The 20,641-nt window shown below is 44.8% G+C and overlaps 2 protein-coding genes across 2 annotated transcripts; both read right to left on the bottom strand.

The window, feature by feature from the left end:
• Positions 1–3,050: 3,050 nt before the first annotated feature.
• LOC120449105 (homeobox protein caupolican) lies at positions 3,051–19,674 on the bottom strand. Its single transcript, XM_039631414.1, has 5 exons — positions 19,547–19,674; positions 16,748–17,254; positions 7,997–8,103; positions 5,577–5,875; positions 3,051–5,225 (listed from the first exon to the last, which is right to left on the bottom strand). Exons 1-5 carry the CDS (start codon positions 19,586–19,588, stop codon positions 4,243–4,245), a joined length of 1,938 nt encoding a protein of 645 aa, XP_039487348.1. The 5' UTR covers positions 19,589–19,674; the 3' UTR covers positions 3,051–4,242.
• Positions 19,675–19,823: 149 nt separating this feature from the next.
• LOC120447744 lies at positions 19,824–20,290 on the bottom strand (the record flags this gene model as incomplete). Its single annotated transcript, XM_039629291.2, has 1 exon — positions 19,824–20,290. A coding segment is annotated over one exon (456 nt), but the record flags the coding sequence as incomplete, so codon positions are not given.
• Positions 20,291–20,641: the final 351 nt, after the last annotated feature.

Raw genomic sequence — 20,641 nt, 5'->3', positions numbered from 1 at the left:
CCAAACATAATAATCAGTTACGACTGTGTTCTGTTTCAATATATTTCTTGTTTCATTTTTAAGTTAAGCATATGAATATGGCTTTGTTACTTTCTTTCCAGTGAGTAGGATACCTTCAAGTTTTATTAATAAAAACAATTATTACGAGGGTCGTTTGATAAGTCCGTGACTTTTTGAATAAAATATATTTTTTTCGTCAAAGAAGCGTTTTATTTCTCAACATAATCTCCTTTTAGCTCTATACATTTAGTCCAGCGTTTTTCCAATTTTTTTATTCCTTCCAAATAATAGGTTTTCTCAAGGCCCTCAAAATAGTCGTTTGTTTCTGTGATGACCTCTTCATTTGACCCGAATCTCTTACCGCCGAGCCATTTCTTCATGTTTGGAAACAAAAAATAGTCACAGGGGGCTAAATCTGGAGACTATGCTGGATGGGGTAGCAGTTCGTAGCCCAATTTATGAAATTTTGCCATGCTGACTACACACGTGTGCACCCGTGCATTGTCCTGATGGAACAGCACTTTTTTTTTCGCCAAATGCGGTCGTTTCTGCTTCAAATCAATATCGAATCTGTCCAAAAGCTCTGAATAATATTCGCCGGTGATCGTTTTACCCTTTTCAAGGTAATCGATGTGAATGATACCTTGTGCATCCCAAAAAACTGTGGCCATGACCTTGTTGGCCGACAGACCCACCTTGGCCTTCTTTGGTGCACGTTCACCCGGAGAAACCCACTGTCTTGATTGTTCTTTGGTCTCTGGTGTGGTGTGGTGGATCTATGTTTCGTCTACGGTAACGAAACGGCGCAAAAATTCGTTTGGATTGCGGTTGAACATCGCCAAACACTCCTTTGAAATGGTCACACGGTTGCGCTTATGGTCGTGTGTGAGCAATCGCGGCACCCATCGCGCGGAAAGCTTTTTCATGTCCAAATATTCATGTAAAATGTGATGTACCCGTTCAGTTGAGATGCCTACAGCCTCAGCTACCTCACGCACTTTTATTCTCCGATCATCCAATATCATTCCATGGATTTTGTCGACGATTTCTGGCATGACGACCTCTTTTGGGCGACCTGAACGTTCGGTATCACTTGTACTGGTACGACCACAACGGAACTCAGTAAACCATTTCTTAACCATTGAAATTGATGGTGCAGAGTCCCCATATAATAAAAAGTTCAGCATGTATTTCCCAATAAAATCCTAATTTCCGAGACCAGTGTAAGCTTAAACAAATTTAGTTATACAATGGAAAACACGCTTAAGCTGGCAAAGCATAAAGGCCGTGACTTTTCGAATGTCGACAGTTGCCGAATGAGTCGTGGGTATATATACATCACCTATTGATCGGGTTTTTTAGAATGCTGTAAACCGATTAGAGGTGCGTGGTCCAAATGGAGTCACTACTACCAATAACATTGGAATTTCCCTAAGCTGGCTGAGAATAAACAATTTGTTGGGTGGAAAGTTGCTGCTTTGTGATGGAAATTATGCGCAGCGCTTCACAATAATTAAATCATTCCGCCTCTAAAAACTATAAGAAGATACACGATTGATTTAAGCTGACAACCCAAATCCGTTCCAATTTCGAATGACGATTGAGTCTTAACGGCGCTGACAATATGGATTTGATACTTTTGAGTAAGGCTTTTGTCCACGGGCACAATGCAGCAAAGTGCTCGACCCGTGAATTAATAATCTACGCCATAAAAACAGATGTCAGCTTAAAAATTCGGGCACCGCTTTTGTGTGTGCTACTGGTTTTTTCTCCAGTCTATTCAATAGCACAGATTACGCTACTCGTATTGAGTTGGATCCAAAAAAAAAAGAAACGTCTTAGACTGCAGGCCAAACAGGAATGCAGTGTTCATAAATGGGCGCTATTCATATTATTCATATTTGTTGAACAACTACATTAAAATGTTTGATCGTTTTTGTAGGCGGTGATTTGCCATGTTGTTACATGTGGAAATTATGGAATTTCAGTTGATGAAGTGCTGAGTAATAGAAGCAACTTAATGCTTAATAACATTGAAATAGTAAGACTCATCTCAGCCAAATGGTATTCCTTGCGGAGCTCAAAGGGAGTCCACTTCTCTTGAAGCGATATCTCACTTAACCGCGGATGAGCTCAAGCAAATCGAGCTTCGATAGTCGATAATGGAAGACCATAAATAACTGGTGGGGTTTATTAACCCCCGGCTCACCACAGTCAAGTTTCCACTTTGGCCATGTGTATGTATATACCGCCTTTTGTTAACTCCATTCATAAGTTTTCTGCTCACTTTGCTCTTGTTCTGTTTATGTCGGCGAATGCGTTTCCGGTCAGCGACACACAGGAAAACACGTTTATAGCCAAATATTGCTTTTGTTTTTGCTTTCGGCCTTATCGTACACCATCGTATACCAACGAGCCCTTAAATCAGCACTGTCTATGATAAAAACCAATAAAAATAAGACTGCACTTTAGTTTGGCCAAAGGAAACGAGACGAACGAAAGTCGGTTCTCATTTGTGTTCCACTTTATTAACACCTCTTTGTTTTTTCGATTTATATATTCTTCGATTCAATTGTTATAGCTGTTGTTTGCACTTTTTTAATGCGAATTTTTTGCTTCGAGCATAAAAGTATTTTCTTTCACTTATGGACATTGCAATGATGGGTAGCAAATACAAAGCTCATCATTCTCATTTTTTAGTGGAAACTTCAAATTTTTGTTTAGGTTCGTTTATTTGCACTTCGAATTCATTTGATATTGAAAAAAGAAACCGAAACGCACTGGTAAGCTGTCCCATTAAATGAAGTCTAGACATCATCGTGAGTGAAGAAACGTAGATTGGTTTTTTGTTGCTAATAAGTGAGTAAACATACAAGATCAGCGAACTACATTTTTATAAAACGTTCAATATTTTGGAGTAAAAACTGCAATTTTTTTTATTAATGTTTATTCCAGTGAATACCTCGCATTTATTTCCTATAAAAAAACTCCAAAAATGGTCCCTGAAATGCAATAAAAAAGCAATTTCTTTGTTTTATTTATACCAATAATTGTGGCTTTTGTTTAATGTGTCTCATTATCGTTCTTTTATTATAAGTATATACAGTTTTACTAATTTACACTACGCTTAGGGCGCTACAATTACGCGAGCTTACATACTTACAACTTGTGCATAAAGTACAGCAATACATGGATCTCTAGTTTAGGAAATAATTACACACGTAGAAAATTATGGTACATACGAAGTAAAATAAATTAAATTTATAAACGACAGGAACAAATTGGTAACTTAAGACGATAAAAACAATAACAGCTAAATCAATGATTGCTCGTGTACATTTGGCTTGGGTTTGGGCTCGGTCATTCGGGAAATGGAAATGGATAGGGATTATGGATTTGGATGATAAAGGATTGGGTTCAGCAGACTTGGGTTGATATGTTTTTGGGGGTCCTGCCACAGGGCCTTTAAGGGTTCCGCTAGATTCGAACTCAAATCGATCAAAAAAGCAATGATATAATCGTAATCTACAGGATAGAAGTGGACCTAGCTGCCAGGAATTGTGCTTCTATAATTTAGTGGGTCTTTCGGATCTGCCAGTTGCCATCTGCCACCTGTCACCTGCCATCTGCCATGGGTCATCTCTTGGTTATATGTTAGTGGTCGGGTATGTATGTATGTATGTATTCATTGATGTCGCCCTGCTATATATCTTCCAATTTACATCCTATAAGCTCTGATTGCATAAGTTGTATGTAATTAAATTAACGTATCTTCGAATGGTTTTTGGATTATCTTCTCCACAAAATTGCACAACGTCTGGGGCAGCGGTTTTTTGTTCTTCTCGAATTGTTTTTATTTGCCATTTTATATTTTTTTGCAGTGTCTTTAATCAAATTTTCAAGTTTTTTGGGGGCCCATGCCGAAGGAACCGCTGCGTTTCAGCTGGTTATTTGTTTGTCGTTTGCTTGCTATTTGGTATAAGCGGCGTTAATCAAAATACCGAATAATCACATTGTAAATTATTGTCCGAAAGTGTAATTATACCTTTCAAGCCCGGGCCTCGAAATCTGTATCGGAATCTGAATCTGAATCGGAATCGGAATCGAAACTGGGAGTGACTACGGCCGCAGGAGGGTGAGCTTCTGCTGCTCCCGGAAGGCGATCAGCGAGCGGAAGGCGGAGATGGGCGAGGCAACTGGGGCCGCACCCAGTTCCGGATCCGGAGATGCCGCCGATGGATGTCATGGCTTTGCACTCAGCGAGGTCACATTCACGCCGGGCGATATCTTGCCGGAGTGCGAACTGGATGACGAGGCGGTGGAGTTGCTGGATATTGGTCCCATCATGTGCTGGGCAGCCGATTGTCCGCTGCTCGTGGGTATGTGCACCACATCGCAGCCCATCGACGACGACGAACTGGAGGCGGAGGGCGAGGCCACCGGCGGCGGTGCCACCTGCTGCACCCCACTCGATCCGCCCGAGGTGGTCAGACTGAGCGGTGCAAAGTGGGGTCCATTGGCGGCTCCGGATACGGCCGCCTTCCACAGCAGAGGATTCATGCCGAGTGGTCCATTGTGGGCCGCCAGACTGGCACCGAAAGTGCGCTGATGTTCGAGAAACTCCTGCGTGGGAGCGCTCAGATGCGCTGCAGCTGGTCCGTAGAAGCCGCGATACAAATCCGGGCGGACATAGGGCGAATAGTTGGGTATCCTGGCCGCCAGGGGCGATAGAATCTTGCCGGGCGAGGGCTGCTGACCGGGATGGCCATAGAAGCCGGGATGCGCAGGCGGTAGCTCTGGGTGGTTATCCTTGGCGCCGGAGCTCGAGTCCTTGCTGTCCTTGGAGGCCATGTCGGCCAGCGACCAGATCCTCGGCTTCGCGGTGCCGCCCACTGCGGTCTGCAGCGAGTTCTGCTGCGCCTGCTGATGCTGCTGATGCTGCTGCAGCAGCTGCTGCTGGTGGTGATGGTAGGCGGCGATGTCTGGCGGGGATCCCGCCGGTGGCCGGAAGTGATGGTGCAGGGCGGCGGGATGGAAGAGGGGGTGGGCGCCCGGCGGCATGCTGCCAGGGCGGTCGTACAGGTCCGGTGATCCATTGGGCGATCCTGGTCGCGACTCGGACCACTCGCTGTTGTTGCTCTCGCCGGGACGGTCGGCCATCATGTCGCCAAGGCGACCGGAGCGGTCCTTGTCGTCCGTGGAACCCACGCCGGAGTCCTTGGCGTCTGTAAAGAGTGGCAAAAAGGTAGGGGTAAATTAATATCATATTGAGATAGCTGAGTAATAATTATGGAAGCCTAAGAGCAAAAAATAAATGGTAGCAGAAATGCTTTGCTATCTAGTAACTTCTTGACAAAAAACGTTGCCTACTTTCTAGGGCGTGTACCAAAAATTCGGAGATATTTTAAAACTGCTGGATATTTAGTAAATTCTTCAGTTAAATGTCCTTAGAAGATTTTTTAAGTTTTTAAAGTAAATTTACAGCTATACGTTCTATGGGTGTTTGGCATCTCCCCTTTCAACGATTTCAATCGCATTGCTTATATGAAATACTTGAAATAAAGTAGTTCCCTTACCTAGCAGATCGTTATCCTCGGTGTTCTTATCATCGTCATCGTCGATATTGGCGTCATCGTCGTCGACGCGATTCCTGGGCTCCCAGGTCATCTTGTTCTCCTTTTTCAGTCTTCTTCTCGCGTTGGCGAACCACGTGGACACCTGCGTCAGCGTCATCTTGGTGATAATGGCCAGCATTATTTTCTCGCCCTTGGTGGGGTACGGGTTCTTCTTGTGCTCATTCAACCAGGCCTTCAATGTGGAGGTGGTCTCGCGGGTGGCGTTCTTCCTTCTGGCCCCATTCAAATCCATGCCATAGCTGCAACATACAAAAAATGCCAGAAAAATTCCAAATTAGACGGGGTTCACAAGTCTGGTGCGGACATCATTTGCGCGATAAGGGAAACCCAACAATCCAACCATCCAACGACCATTCCCCGAATTGCCAGCAGGTGATTAAGGCCAGCATGGAATGCAGCCAGCCCAGCTGTTGCCAGGTCGTTTGGAGTTCTTTAAATATATGCGACGGCCCAAACAATTGTTGCAATTTGTTAAACTGGCCAACAGCAACTTGGCAACGGTGGGCGGGCGGTCCTGGTGCTTTGTTCTGCGTTAAATTTGTTCATCATAAACGCATTTGCATGGGCCCGTACATTTATGCCCGTGCAGTTTGCGGTCTGACACATTGCCCCCCATCCCACTGTGCCGCCATCCGATGGAGACGATACTCAATGGTCAATGGTCGGTGGTCGATGGTCGGTGGACAGTGGCTGGTGGTCGATGGTCGAATGTTGCCGCATGCCGCTCGAACGACAACTGTCCTTTATCGCTTTTTGTGGGCAGTTAACATGAACGTTTTTAGTATATTGGAATATATGTATGTACACTGCGACCAAGCGTATACATATGCCGCAATACAGAACTACACTGAGAGATATGAAACTAACTCATTAAAGACCCCACTAGCTACAGAGAGCTACATTCTATGGGAAATATTTCATGATACTTCCATTTCATTATGTTCCAGGCTTATAATTCCCAAGTTATTTTTCAGCGCTTGTAAAGGAGAGCTTTTTCAAAGTTATTGATTGAGCAACTTCAACTATTCTGCATTTCTGTATCTTTGTGTGTTTTTTCTCAGTGTTTGGAATGCAAAACATTGACGGTGGAGAGAGGGGGAGGACAGAAGACAGAACCATCGCCATCGCATACATGTGTAGCTGTCTCATTTGTAGTTCTCAGACAGCTGCCCCATCCGATCGGATCCGATCCCATCCGATCCATCCGTTCCCATCCGACCCGATCCAAATGGAGAGGAGGATGACAACGATGTCAACTGGATGCCATATACATATACATATACATATGTACATATATGTATGTATGTTGTGCATGTGTAGATTTGTGTATGGAAGCGACGACGCTGCGTTCGCTGCATTAATTAATTTAAGTTTGAATGCAAAGTGTCGCCGAGTGCGAAACACCTGCGCAGACAGGCAGAGTGCCTTTGATCACCTGACAGCTGGATACATTTTTTTAATTTTCCTATCAGCGCGCTGTAAATGATTGGTGACGACAACAACGCCCCCCAAAAGTTCGTAATGCTGTGCTGTTGCGGAAAATAAAAAAAAAACTTTAAAAGGTGGGGCCCATATACAACGTATACCATCTGAATTTCGAATCGAACAATTCGCCAACTAGCAGCAGCACGTCACGGCGAAATAACTCAAAATTGATTTATGGCAAATATGTATGCCTGATAGACACTACACAACACAACAAAACACAACAGAAGACAACAACGCATCGATATCAACAGTAGCTGCATGAGTCAACTATCAAATTTTGTTATGAGTGTCAATTACAGGGGAAACAATGGGCCCATCGTTGTACCTGTCCGAACGTGAGGTGACGTGACGGGATGTTGTCGATTCTCGTCGATTGTTTAACCGCCAATTGTGTGTTGGAAATTTATGTCACTTTGGCCACTGCAATGGGCTTGTGGTTTTCGGATTTTCATTTCTTGTTTTTTCCTCTTTTCATTTTTTTTTTAATTTTCGAGGTGCGCAATCGGCGGAAGCAGCCCGCCGACGTGCAAACGATCAATTACAAGCGAATAAATTGAATATTCGAAATCCGAATGCCACTGCGCCTGCGTGCCAATATGCCAGACTTTTACTATTCGAACGCACTTTTCCGAAACGGCATTTAAATGCACCTGCACGCACCTGCAGCACCTCAATCCCAATCCCAATCCCAAACCCAATTCCAATCCAATCCCAATCCCACTCACGTTCCGATCGACGCCTTTCCAGCGGACCACCATCGGGGTTTTGGTCGATTTGGATTCGGAGTGGGATTGGGAATGGGAATGGAGTTGGGAATGGGGGGAACTATCTGTCGAACTCGCACTTTCAGCACAACTATGACTAATCCTCACCTGTTGAACGGATAGCCGGCGAAGGCCGCGTCGTACGGATGATACATGGAGGGATATGGCCAGGGCGATGCTCCGGCCACCAGGTTCTCCTTCAGATCGATGCCAGCCTGTTGGAACGAAAACAAACAAAAAAACCCAAAAGATTAGATTTTTGATTATTTATAATTTTAGACTAATTTCTGGACGAATTTCTGATTTTAGCTTGAACTTGGGGCGCAATGGGCCAGACCTTGAACCAAAATTATTCAAAATCATGTTAAACAAATCATTAAGACAGCAGCGAGTTTATTTTTGAGTCGATCGATGGCCTGCTATGTGTCTCTCTTATCAAAGCTTCGAAAATATGATTACTCATCATCTTTATAATAAGCACTTTATTGTTCAATTTGGATGGGTGTGAAAGAAGTGCTTACATGTAAGCTTTTAGTTGCTTTACAGCACTATGAGATTAACTTGGTATATAACAACTATTTGAGTGCATAGAATGGGTTGTGAGAATTCCGTTAATGATTTTCATAAAAAGAACTCATTTCTGTGTCACTGTGCAGCAGAATGCGGTGATAAGCCAGCATCAGGCGAACATGTGGGCATTTCGTGACTCTGGCAGTGACTTTAGGAGCAAATAGCCAGCGTTTGGAGTTGCCCGAGATTGGCTCCTTAATCTGCAGCTCCAGTACTTGCACATCGCCATTAGACACTCGATTGGCATCGCGAACAGCGAAAGTCACAGAAAACATTTAGGAACACAGACTTTGGCACTGATAGGCGTGGGACACGACGTGTAATATAGAGCGCTGATTAAGTTTAACACGACAATTATCTACGCCTCTTGTCTCAACTCGCTGCGACATTCGCCAGCTGTAGTGGCGATAATGCTGGAGTGCCTACACCGTATAGTATACATGTTATATACGAGTATATTGTTGAAATCGGACGCATATTCGTCACTGCGAAGCAGCGATGATGCTGAATATTCCCGCCGCCGCAGTTATGACAGGCGAGTTGCAAATCGAGTCGCCAGTCGGAAAGCAGGAAAACAGGAAAACAGCGGGGGTACGAAAACAAGATGCGAAATCAATGAGAACCACTGCGATAGAGATCTACATGGCACCGCAGGACCAACGAGTGCAGGACACTCGGATGCAGGTCCCAGAATCCCAGAATCTATTGTCTCCGTGTCGCGACGAGCGTCTGTCTGGCCAGATTGCCGCTGGAATACTGCACTGCAAAAGCGGAAATATTTTTATGTCGCCAACACGAAAATGTTGCTGTTGCTGTTGCAACATCGCTATCGCCGAACCATCGACTTGCCGCTGGAGCAGGAGTAGGAGTAGGAGTAGGAGAAGTCTTAAAGAAGTCTGGAACTGGCCAAAAGGTTTTGGGATCGGGACCGGCACTGGTGGCCCAGCATGTGGTAAGTGCGAGTACAGCGGCGATAGACTGATAAACAGCGAAAGCAACAGCCACAGATCTCGAGGAGCAGGCCAAACTCCAGGGCCAAGGCCCTTTGACAGGTACGACACTCGGAGAAATAATAGCAGCCTATTACGCAATATATTGGCATTAAAAAAGTTATAAATATCATGGCAACATTTTGCAATGTCAAAAGTTAGAAATATTGTATAATAACTAGGGCACAGTTCTTAGGTTCTTTACATAATATCACATTTGGTATGTTAACTGCTTACGGGAAACAGAAAAGTAATGTTCTTCACTATTATATCATTATAAATCATTCACAATTGATGAAAATAAATGGAATTAAATTGTGAACTATAGGTACCATTGTTGATTACAATTTTCCAGTCATTGTTCATATTATTTCAAGCAGTCCCTAATAGTTCTTAAAGAAATTTGAAAAGAATTAACTTGCATAGTAGCAAAGCAAGTAAGGAGTTTAATTTCTAGCTTCTTGTTGGTAGTACTTTTCTGCGAGTGGAAGACGGCCTCTGACTCCTTGCCGATAGCAGAAGGCAGTTAGTCCAAACATGGACAGCGTTTTCGGGACAGACTATATTAAATTACACGGGCTGCTCCTATTTCTCAATGGAAGCTCGATGCGAGAGACTGGGCTGGAAACCGGTTACGTTTTACAACCTTTACAACAATCACGCCCGGCTATCACGGGAATTGGCCAAAAGTCGCTGGATGCGAATGGGAGTGGAGATGGGAATGAGTGGAGATGAGGATGCGGATGCGGATGGAGATCGGGGTTGGGGATGGGGATGGGGATGGGGTCCCGAATTCGAATCCGAATCTGTGTCGTGCGTGTTTGGCAGCGAGTGCGTGTAGGCCATGTTGATGCGGGCAAAGCGCATATAATAAATTGCTGCCGGCTACCAGCAAAGTAGTAAGCAAGTATCCAAGTATCCAAGTATCCAAGTAGCCAAAGTATCTTCATGGAGCAACAGTAGCTGGTTGCCAATGCAGCTCGATTCTCTGGTGGAAAAGCGCACCCGTGCCGGGATTTTTGCGCTGGCGGTGGTTAATATTAACAACATTCGACATGTTTGCGTTCGCGTTTATTATTACCAATACTGCGATGCGACAGCGGCAACTGTTGCAGCAGCCACATCTGCAACAGCAGCAGCAACATCAGCAGCAACAGCAACAGCAGCAGCAACATCTGCAGCAGCGACAACATCCACAGTTACCGCACAGATGCAACTCGTTTTCGAGTTAAATATTGCATTACCACTGGCGACGACAACTGCAATTGTAAAAGGCTTGTTGCCCAGATTGCATATTGCCGATACAGCTTGTTCTTCCGCAACGATGTTTATGCGTTTGCAAAATGTTTTAAATGTTTGTACTTTTGGCACTTCGCTTTGTAAACTGTTCACTCGGGCAGTAAGTAGCCCCAATGTGACCACCATCAACGAAGTGGAAAGGATTCTAGCCTAAAGATATCTATTCCTGGAAATATGAGCTTGTCACAAGTATGCTATTTAATCAATGTGCATATTTCTGGTCAAAAATATTTAAGAACCTTTGCATCAACGCAGAATCAGTTTGTAAATATTTATTTATTATTTTGTCAGCAAAGCTCAATGTTTGCTGTATCCAGAAGAAAGTTAGAGCTAATAGGATGTGTATAATAAATCGAAATCCGATACTCCGCTACTCCACAAACACTCGTAATCACCTCTTATATGGGGCCTGTTAACATTGCCCATTAATCATCGCCGTGAAGACAAAGCAAATATTTGCAGAGGGAAACTGTGGCAAGCTGGCAAAAGTCCGAATATGAGTGGAACAACAAGCTGAACATGAATGAGTGACCACTGTTGGCCACAAAGACCTCAAGTGGTTAGATGTCTGATCCGCTGGATCTTAACAAGCGGAGTGCGTCGTTTCACGCATCGGGAAGTGCGGTTTGCCGGCTCCCAGAACTCGGGATTCCATGGATACCACCAACCAACATCTCCGCCTGTCTGCGGGCAAATTAAATAATTCAAATTAAAATGGGACTTTGTCTTCATTACCAGGGAAATTCTGCGACTGTGTTCCCTTCACGCCAAAACGTCAATGGGCACTGCCTTGGGGATTATATGCACCGCTTCCGGATGGTGGAGCAACGAGGGGCATCAACGTGGGCATCTGGTGGGGATCTGGAGGAGCCTCCGGCTCCTGTGGTCTGTCGCCCTGATGCGCCACGATTTGAGCGATGCGCGTAATGACGGGTCGAGTTAATTAATTGCTGCTTCGATTTAAAAATAAACGCACGTTTGCCCGCCGCATTCCCGCCTGTGCAGCCAAGAATGAATGGAATCGAAATCGCAATCGGATTCGGATTCGGAATAGGTATTCGTATTGGTATTGGAATCGGATTCGTATTCCGATTGAGAGTCGGAATCGAAATTGAAATTGAAATTGACGACAGCGCTGAGTTTGAGTCGCGCCAAGGAATGCGTTCGTTTCTAGGAGAGCTAATCTGCACTGCACATTAAGTTTACAACAATAAAAAATATATAAATCAATGTAAGATCTTTCATTTTCTGAACTAGTTAATATTTGATATAGTTTTTAGTAAGAATTGGTATGACATCGAATATTCAACATATTTAGCTGATGCTTTCATTTTGGTGGTGCTTTGAAAGCATTTGAAGTTTCTTGCCGTGTACCGCTGTTCTTTCCCCTTTTTAAAAACTGGAGCTCCCAACTCCCGATGACACTTTTTTTTCACAACTCGCTTATAAAGTTGTACCACTGAGGTTGCTGTTGTTGGTGTCGATGTTGCTGTAGTTGCTGTAGTTGCTGTTGTTGCTGGTCGTGTTGCCTGTTTGTTTGTCCGTTGTTCGTATGCGTTGCCATGACTGCTAATTTGTTTGTTGTGGGCAGGGCGGCCATTCACACACACACACACACACACCGTCCCCACCCACCAATCCACACACACACACACAGGAGTAGGAATGGCAAGGCGCAGGGCTTCGGCTTCCTTTTCCTTTTGCCATCCGTATGAAAGTGCAAAATTTACTGTTAACGAACATTTTCAACTTTGCCAAAAAGCCAAACAACAACGGCAGCAACACAAAAACTTTCCACAACACTTACGGCAACAACAATGAGATTGGTGCGAGCAGTAAATGTATTTAGTACTTTGGCACACACAACCTTCAACACCCCAGCACCCCAACACCCCACCACCCAACACCCACCCACTTTACAGAAAGTGGAGCCCCAACCCAAGCGTCACCTTGCCATTAGAAAAGCAACCCCCAAAACAACACGACAACACTTCGACATTTTCAAAAGTTGACAAATCAGTGCATGTAGCCAAGGTTCCAAGGAGCAGGATGTGCCAGGATCTCAATGGTTCGGTGCTAGAAGCTGGATGCTGGAACTCGGGGTTGTTTTCTCTATAATGCCAGAGTGTGATAACTGGAATGGGATTTCAGTTCGGTTCGTTTCGGTGTTGGTTTGGTGCCGAAATAACGAAGGAGAGTGGTCCGATTTGTAGTTGCTTTCTGCAACATTTTGTAGAAAACTTGCTGGGGGCAAAAGTTTTTGCAGCTCCCACAGGATATGAGCGTATACCGCACATTTCGTCCTTTTGTTGGAGCGAAAAACCCAGTGCCGACTATGTTGTCGAGTGTGAAATTTCATGCTTGCATTGTTGTCGTTGATGATGTTGCGGCACTTAAACTAGGGAAAAGTCAATATACCATTTTGGCTGCTTGCCCCGCCGCCGCTTCGAGTCGAGTGGCTCTAAAAACACCCATACGCCCCGTTAACCAAAGGCCTCTGCTCTGTGTTCGCATTCGAGTTGAAGGCTCTGGGCTGCCGCACAAAGGACCCTTTATTGCGTAGGGAAAGTTGCAGAGAAGTGCAACTGGGGAGTCTGCTCATTAGATTTTGAAAGCGACTGCACTTGCAAATTGCTGGCAAAACATGTAGTGTTTAGCCCTAACTTAATCTGCTCGTCACTTTATAAAAATAATAGTGGATAATTATTAGGCTCAATTTGCGAATAAGACTAGTCAGGTTGGCTACATAAATCTGTAAATATTTGAAATCCCTTTTTGTGTTGCGTGAAAGTTTGCTTTTACTACATTTTAGCTCATATTTCTCTCACTTTTCTGATTTATAGCAACGTAACTCCTGCTTTACTTATAAATTCACATTGATTCAATAGTATCTTAGTAGCTGTCTTTCAGTTTTATTAAAATTAAAGAAACAGCTGAAGTATCTCTGTGTAAAATATACTTATAATATGTATTTCTCTCCCTACTTTCCCAAAAAACTTAAACATTCAATTAGTTCAATTAACTCCCAGTATACATATATATATTTTTTGAAAAAATTCCAGCTATAGCTGCCCGACAAAAGACCCATTTTAAATGAAGGTAGACATTCGGCAATTAACGAAATTAATTTCTCCGAGTGTCAGCGAGTGCAGGATGCAACATATGCGCCAGGGTCGAAGTCAATTCCGGCCTTAAGGATAAACAGATAAACGGATGAATGGATAAATGGATGTATGGATGTATGGATGTATGGATGCATGGATGCACGGAGGACGGAGGGCGGACAGGATGACAGGCTGTCACTTGCGTGTTGACAAATTTATTAATAAGGTACGAGGCGGCATCGGCCGTCGACGCCCCCAAAAACACTAGATGAAAAACCCGGCAGCGCTACTGGCAGCGGGAAAATTGGAAAATGGGAAAACGGAAAAGCGAAGGAGGGCAAAAAACACCGGGAGTGGCCATGGGTTAGGTCTATTTGTTAGCGGGCGGCGCTCTTCAAATGTATCTTTGCCTTTGCCATTTGAAATGACAGCGGTGGTGCACCATTCCATCCACTGAAGTCGTCGTTGTCGTCATCGTCATCGTCGTCGTCATCCACCTTCGAAACGGGAGTCACATTTGGAGTCGGAGTCGGAGTTTTGGGATATATATTCCCGCGATGCGGCAAACTGACAGCCGCTTGACAGCTCGTGTCAAAGTAATGAATCCACCGCATTGAGCAGACACTTTTACAACTAGCCTGGATCTGCATGTATGTATGTACCTAGCATGGAGATGTATCTCTATCTGTATCTATATCTATATCTATACGGCTGCGTATCCAAAGAGAAATTGCTCCAGTTTAGCGCCGGCGGCTGAAGTGACTAATTACGACCCCGGATGATTTATTTAGCAGATGTCGCGACCCGACCTGTTTTGTCTTTTAAACGGCCGTGTAAATCCCCCGTGATCTCAAGTGCCCCGCCTGCCACATGCCACATGACACTTCAATCACATCCTACTTAATTGCTGTGTCAGCAGATGGATATACATATATATATATATGTATCTAGCTTCGATCTGGATCGCTGATCGATGCTTTTCGCTGCGACTTTCATAATTTGTTTGAGCGCACAATGGTTAAATTTATACAGCTACTGGCCGGCGGACCGGTTCTCTAAATTTATCACATTATTATATTCCTCAAAGTAAACCAGTTCAAATGCAAATGTCGTTTTGAATATATTGAATTGAGCATGTGTTTGATTGGGCGAATTGCACTTAAATCACTTAACGGCGATAATATTTAATCACACATTAGCGTTTGCAGAGATCAGCAAATCAGCAAATATTCTTGCCACTTCCACCCGCCGCAAAGTGTTTAGTCACAGATTCACTTTTATTCACTTCATACTTCATCCAAAGTAGTGGGCATTCTAAATACTCAACGGGCCATTCATTAAACTCTCAGTTTCAATTTCACAGTCGTCAGCTCGTTTTTGGGTTCTGCTGCTTCTGTTTTTCTTTTTTTTCTCTTTTTTTTTTGGCCCGAGTGCCGTCAGCTTTTGAGGCTTTTTTCTTTTTGGCTTGTAAGCAAATAAATTTATGTGTTCACTTCTGAATGCGACATTTTATCGGATCATATTTAATGGGCGCTGTTAGGGAGTCCAAAGAAGGAGGCCTCCACAAAGGGACATCAAATGGCCACCGAATCGGAGACAAATTGGAACATTCAAATTGAAGTGAATACCTGTGTCAGTTCGAATGAAATTTTTGAAAGGCAGTTTGAAATTTGTGCTTTAACTTTATGTCCCAATTAAGCCTAAAAACTGGCTTCAATTAATTGTGATTTTATGTAGGCAACCAAAACTATTTCTTGCCTTGCCACAAACATGCGCCACTTTCAACAATAAAATCACATTAAACATTTATCAATGTAATTGCTTTCCCCACACAGTTTCTACGGACAATTAAAAATAGGATACACATTGAATTACATCTCTGCCATTTCGAAAACATTTTACGAGACAACCAAAACAAGAAACCGAGTCAAAACATTGTATTTGGCTCAATTGACCAGTAAATGCAGTGTCTCCGATTCCAACTAACCTTTCAGCAGAATCGAACACATGCCGGATAGCAAAACTAAAAACCCAAAAAACCAAAACCAAAACCAAAACCAAACCATTGGGTGTCCAGTTCCTTGGGCTCCGCATGTGGTCCCCGAGAACATTGTGTCCAAATAGAATTGTTGGCAAACAAAGGCAAATTACACGATGCTATTAGAAGCGATGCGAACAAAGGGCCGACGGCGAAGCGCCGGACATGTGGCGATGGTGACCAAGACGTGCTCGGTTCCCAGTTTCCCAGTCTCCCAGTCCATTGTCCATAAATCGGAAAAGTGCAGCACTTCGGGGATCCCGATCCCCTGATCCCCCGACTCCTCCAGCAGATCGAGTTAAGCCCAGGCATATTTCGCAACAATAATGTGGCTTGAAATATCACTGGGCGAGCGAGAGGTCAGTCGTAGGCTTAGGGCCTAAGTACCTGTGGCCTGTGGCCCCCCGGGCTGACAAATCGCTGCAAGCGAGGCTCCGCTGTAGGCCACAGTACAAGTTCGGAAGCGTGGACGGGGCTGGGTACACGGTACCCCCATGGTACACGATCAAATGACGACGCGACTTTAACTTCAACTTCAACTTCAACTCCAACTTCGATGGTGGTCTCCCGCTCCTCGAGTCGACAAATTCACAAATTTATTGCGCCATTGTTCGGGTTATATGACTTATGAACAGGCTTTATGATGCACAGCAAACAAAATAGTCTTAAAACCAAACCAAACAAAGTTATGAAGCATCATTAACTAAGAATAAGAACTTCCTACAGACACATACACATAATCCTGATGAAAAACTACATCCTCAATGGAAAGAAGGAGGATGAACTCATGATTTTGGTTCAGTGCAGAACCCATGTCTCCCCAAAATAGCGAAGATTACTCACGACCGAGTTCACTTACCGGATTGGCGTAGAACGGCGGCTGATCCGCTGCAATCCCGGAGAGGTAGGCGGACATGCCCTCCGGATAGACGCCGAGCGGTACGCCTCCGGCGGCGGCTAGTCGCTGGTAGTTGAGCATGTCGTACTGGCAGGAGCAGATCGTCTGGCCGCTCACCGGATCCGTGTAGATGGTGCGACCCGTATCACAGCAGCGGTTGGGCGGGTTGCCCGCTCCGGGCGCCGGTGCTCCTCCGGGTGCGGAGGAGTGTGGTGGCCCCGGTGGCGGGGCGCCCACCAGCGAGAGGGCGGGCAGGCCGGCGGATGGGCCGCACGGCGAGGTGGAGCGGGCGCCCGGCGGCACCGTCGAGGTCACCATGCCACTGTGTCCTGGCCCGGAGATACCCGGTGCACTCAGCGGCTGGGCGGCGGGACAGGCGAGCGTGGGCAGCGTCGAGGGCGGACTCTGCGGAGCGTTGGTTGGAGGCGTGTTGGGCGACGAGGTGGCAAGGTGAGTTGAAACGGCATTCTGCAAGTTAAGTTAAGAAAAACGACGACGTTGAGTGCATTTGCTTAACAGAATTTAGGAGTTTGGAACAATGAAGTTTTCCTAGTTGATTATGGACAATATGTTAAATTATAAGTAAAATATTTAGAAATAAAATAAAAGAATTAATAAAAATGTATACCAAACGGCACTCCTTAAATTGCTTATAAGAATGTATAATTGGTAAAAGCCCCTTTTCCACAACGAAACTTATTTACAAAAGTGTTCTCCATCTTCGATGTTAATTTCGAAAAAAATTGATTATCCGACTTTGATCTTTTCCAATCCGTTTCTCGAGTTTATGGCGGGCCATTAAGGGGCGGCTTCTTGCGCTGGATAAAAAGCCCGAATACCCAATAGACGGTCTACTGTACCGCGCTACCAGCTGGCACTAAAACTTAATTAAAAACGTAGCCCCTTATCAGTGCGATAAGCGCGTCTCTTCAGTGGGATGGGTTGTGGGCTGTCCACGGGCCCTTCAAAACCTCAGAGCCTCAGAACCTCGGAACCTCAGAGAATCGGAGCTGGGATCCCAACCGATGGATGGATTCTTCCCCCCCTGCCCCACTTCACAAACTGAGTCCCGAAACCCCTTACCCCATCGGTCCGACGATCTTCAAAGTGGGGCCGCCATTACCAACAAATCATGTTTTCGATTGACAACATTGATTTAAATTACACAGCCGATTGCTGCCAACGACGACAGCGGCAACGGCAACAGCAACAGCAACAACGGCAACAACGACAAGCTGCAACAACGTCCTAAGAGCAATTTGATTGTAAGTTGTCCAATGACTGCCTGGATCGGTCCTCTATATGGTATCGTTTGGTATGGTATGGTATGGTATGGAATGGTATGGTGTGGTATGGTGTGGTTTATAGTGTGTTTGTGTGTGCACATAAGCCTATCGCGCACTTTTGTCAACACTTTTAGTCAACTGCAACAACTGCAAGAGGAACAACTTCAGTGGACAAGAGCAACGTACACATTCGCACACATGCGACATGGGGGAAGCAAACAAGTTTCAGGTTTGTTTATCGCTGCCTCTCCTTGGTTAACTTCTCTCCACTTCCCCACTTCTTGAGCGGAATGGGGCTTGGAGCTTGGTGCTGGGTGCTGGGTGCTTGGGACCGCTCTTCCCGTTTAACATTTTACAAATGATCCGAGGCGTAAGATACGATTTTTATCGCAGGCCGGCGGTCACAGTGCTGCATGTTGTATCATCGGTCGTGATTGATACCGCCGCAATGTTGCTGTTGCTGTTGCTTTTGGTGTTGCTCTTATTGTTGGTGTTGCTGTTGGGGATTCGGTGTTGCGTCTCGTGCTTTCATCAAGTGACAACTCAAGTGGCCCTATGCGATTAAAAATTAATTCCCGGTGTTTGCCGAATGGTGGGATGGATCCACTATACTGCGTATGCTTCCTTATCAACGCCACTCTTTGAATCAGCCGCCGATGATTATCGACTATCTATGGCTATGGACAGGCTATACTACACAAATATATCTGCGCTCGAAGTGCTCGTTCTGCGGCTAAAGTAAATTATTTTCGGGTAGCCATTATTATTATGGAGAGGGTATGGTAGGGTATAGAATGACAGCCATTCATGTTTGTTTAAAGAGCATTTAATATTGCCGATATTCCGTTTCGGCTTTCGAGTTGCGCCACAAGTTGCTTCTATATAAATATATGTATATGCTCGAGTGTCGAGTGCAGGCGATTACATTTTGGAGCAGGGATACCATATTAACTGGGGATCAAGTTACCACCGAGGGATTATTATGGCTAAAATCCTATTGGACACTAAACTCACTGACTAGCTGACTGACTGACTGACTGAGCACGATGTGGTGACCTTGCCAGCTTGGTTAACAACCAAAGACATAGATGCAAAGAGATTTTCCGAATTGGCAGACGCTTTTTCGCTGGTTGTTCGTTTAATGTAGCACACTTGTGGTCCTGACATTTTCAATGGACTTGCCAGACAAATCCGTCCGAACATTTGCAATGTGTTTTATTTTTAAATCCATGTCTTCCGTTTGCCAAATCAAAATGCTAAGGTATTCGAACCCAAAGTAATCCCACTGTTTGTGCTTTTATCTACATGTGTTGCAGCGATTTCCCTCGGATCTGAACGGGTTTTCAATGCTCGATGCCAATCTAATTGCCACTATCCACTATCCAAATGCCAGACAACAAGCTAAAAACTCGGCGATTAGCGGGCCCATCTTACAAGTAATAAAAAAAAATGGAAAACAAATTGATATACGCACCATTACTAAACAGATACCGGTTTCATTACTGTGCACTGTCATTTAATATTAATTTTTGCTTTTAACTAAAACTATAAAGCAAATCTTAAAGTTACGATGCACCGATGGACTCGCGCACTGAACCGACGTATGTATATTTTTATATAGATGTATAATCCGAGAGAAGTGATTGTTGTGTGATCGATCTGTGATCTGTGATTGATCCGAACTAGTAGTTTTTATGTAGATTTTGCATCCGGCTTGCGAGTTAATTCAGTGTTTACTTTCTTTGGGCTGTGTTTTTATTAGCTATTTGTTATTGGTTATTTTCACTGCGTTGCACACTTGCCGACGGCTGTAAGGAGCTGGCCAACTCGAGTTAGTTGGCCAACAGGCGCTACTGGGCACCGTAAATCCGTTAAATCCGACGGGGGGCTCGACGAGAATCGTTTGGGAATCGGTGGAACTGGTGGAACTGGGAGTTGTATTCGGGAGGAGCAGCTCTATCCGGAAGATGCGAAAACGAAGCACGAGTGAACAACCAGAGGCGGCGGCAGCAAGTAGTATCTGGGTGTGAATCTGAATCTGAATCTGAATCCGAGAATACGTTTCTGTTTTGTGATTCTGATTCTGTTTGTGGTACTGGTGCTGGGTACTGAATTTGAATCCAGCTCGCAGAACGACGGCGAGCGGCGGGCAGAGAGCACTATATTCACACTGCGGCACTGCGGCGGACACGAACGATACGAACAATCTGCGTAACAGTCAAAAGTAGACTAACATGAGTTTCTTGAGCAACTACAAAGTGTACGACAAATGGGAATTACACGACAACCGACAATCGAAAAACAGCGCAGCAACAACAACAAGAACAGGCCCACGCACCACCACATAGATACACAGCCCTGGCCATCGATGTATGTGTGAGCGAGAGAGCGCACAAAACCGGTTTCTCCCCTTAATTTTTACTCGCACCTAAGCTGGTGTGCGTGCGCTCTCTTTGCTCTTTTTGAGAGCAGCCACGTATCTGTGCGTCGCTGTTGCGCTGGTGTGCGTGGCGAAGAGTATCTGTGTGCTGGAAAAAGTAGCAAACGAGGCGGCACGACGACAACACGA

This window comes from Drosophila santomea, chromosome 3L, assembly GCF_016746245.2.
Source record: "Drosophila santomea strain STO CAGO 1482 chromosome 3L, Prin_Dsan_1.1, whole genome shotgun sequence".
Taxonomy (NCBI): Eukaryota; Metazoa; Arthropoda; class Insecta; order Diptera; family Drosophilidae; genus Drosophila; species Drosophila santomea.
This window is presented reverse-complemented; position numbering and strand designations above follow the sequence as displayed.

Bases quoted from the DNA above. Each gene is read 5' to 3' on its own strand.
- LOC120449105 (XM_039631414.1), bottom strand. From the start codon at position 19,588: ATGACAGTGCACAGTAATGAAACCGGTATCTGTTTAGTAATG. The intron at 8,104-16,747 runs GTAAGTGAACTC...TCGTTCCAACAG, and splicing joins CGCCGTTCTACGCCAATCCG to GCTGGCATCGATCTGAAGGA. The intron at 5,876-7,996 runs GTGAGGATTAGT...TGTATGTTGCAG, and splicing joins GCCGGCTATCCGTTCAACAG to CTATGGCATGGATTTGAATG.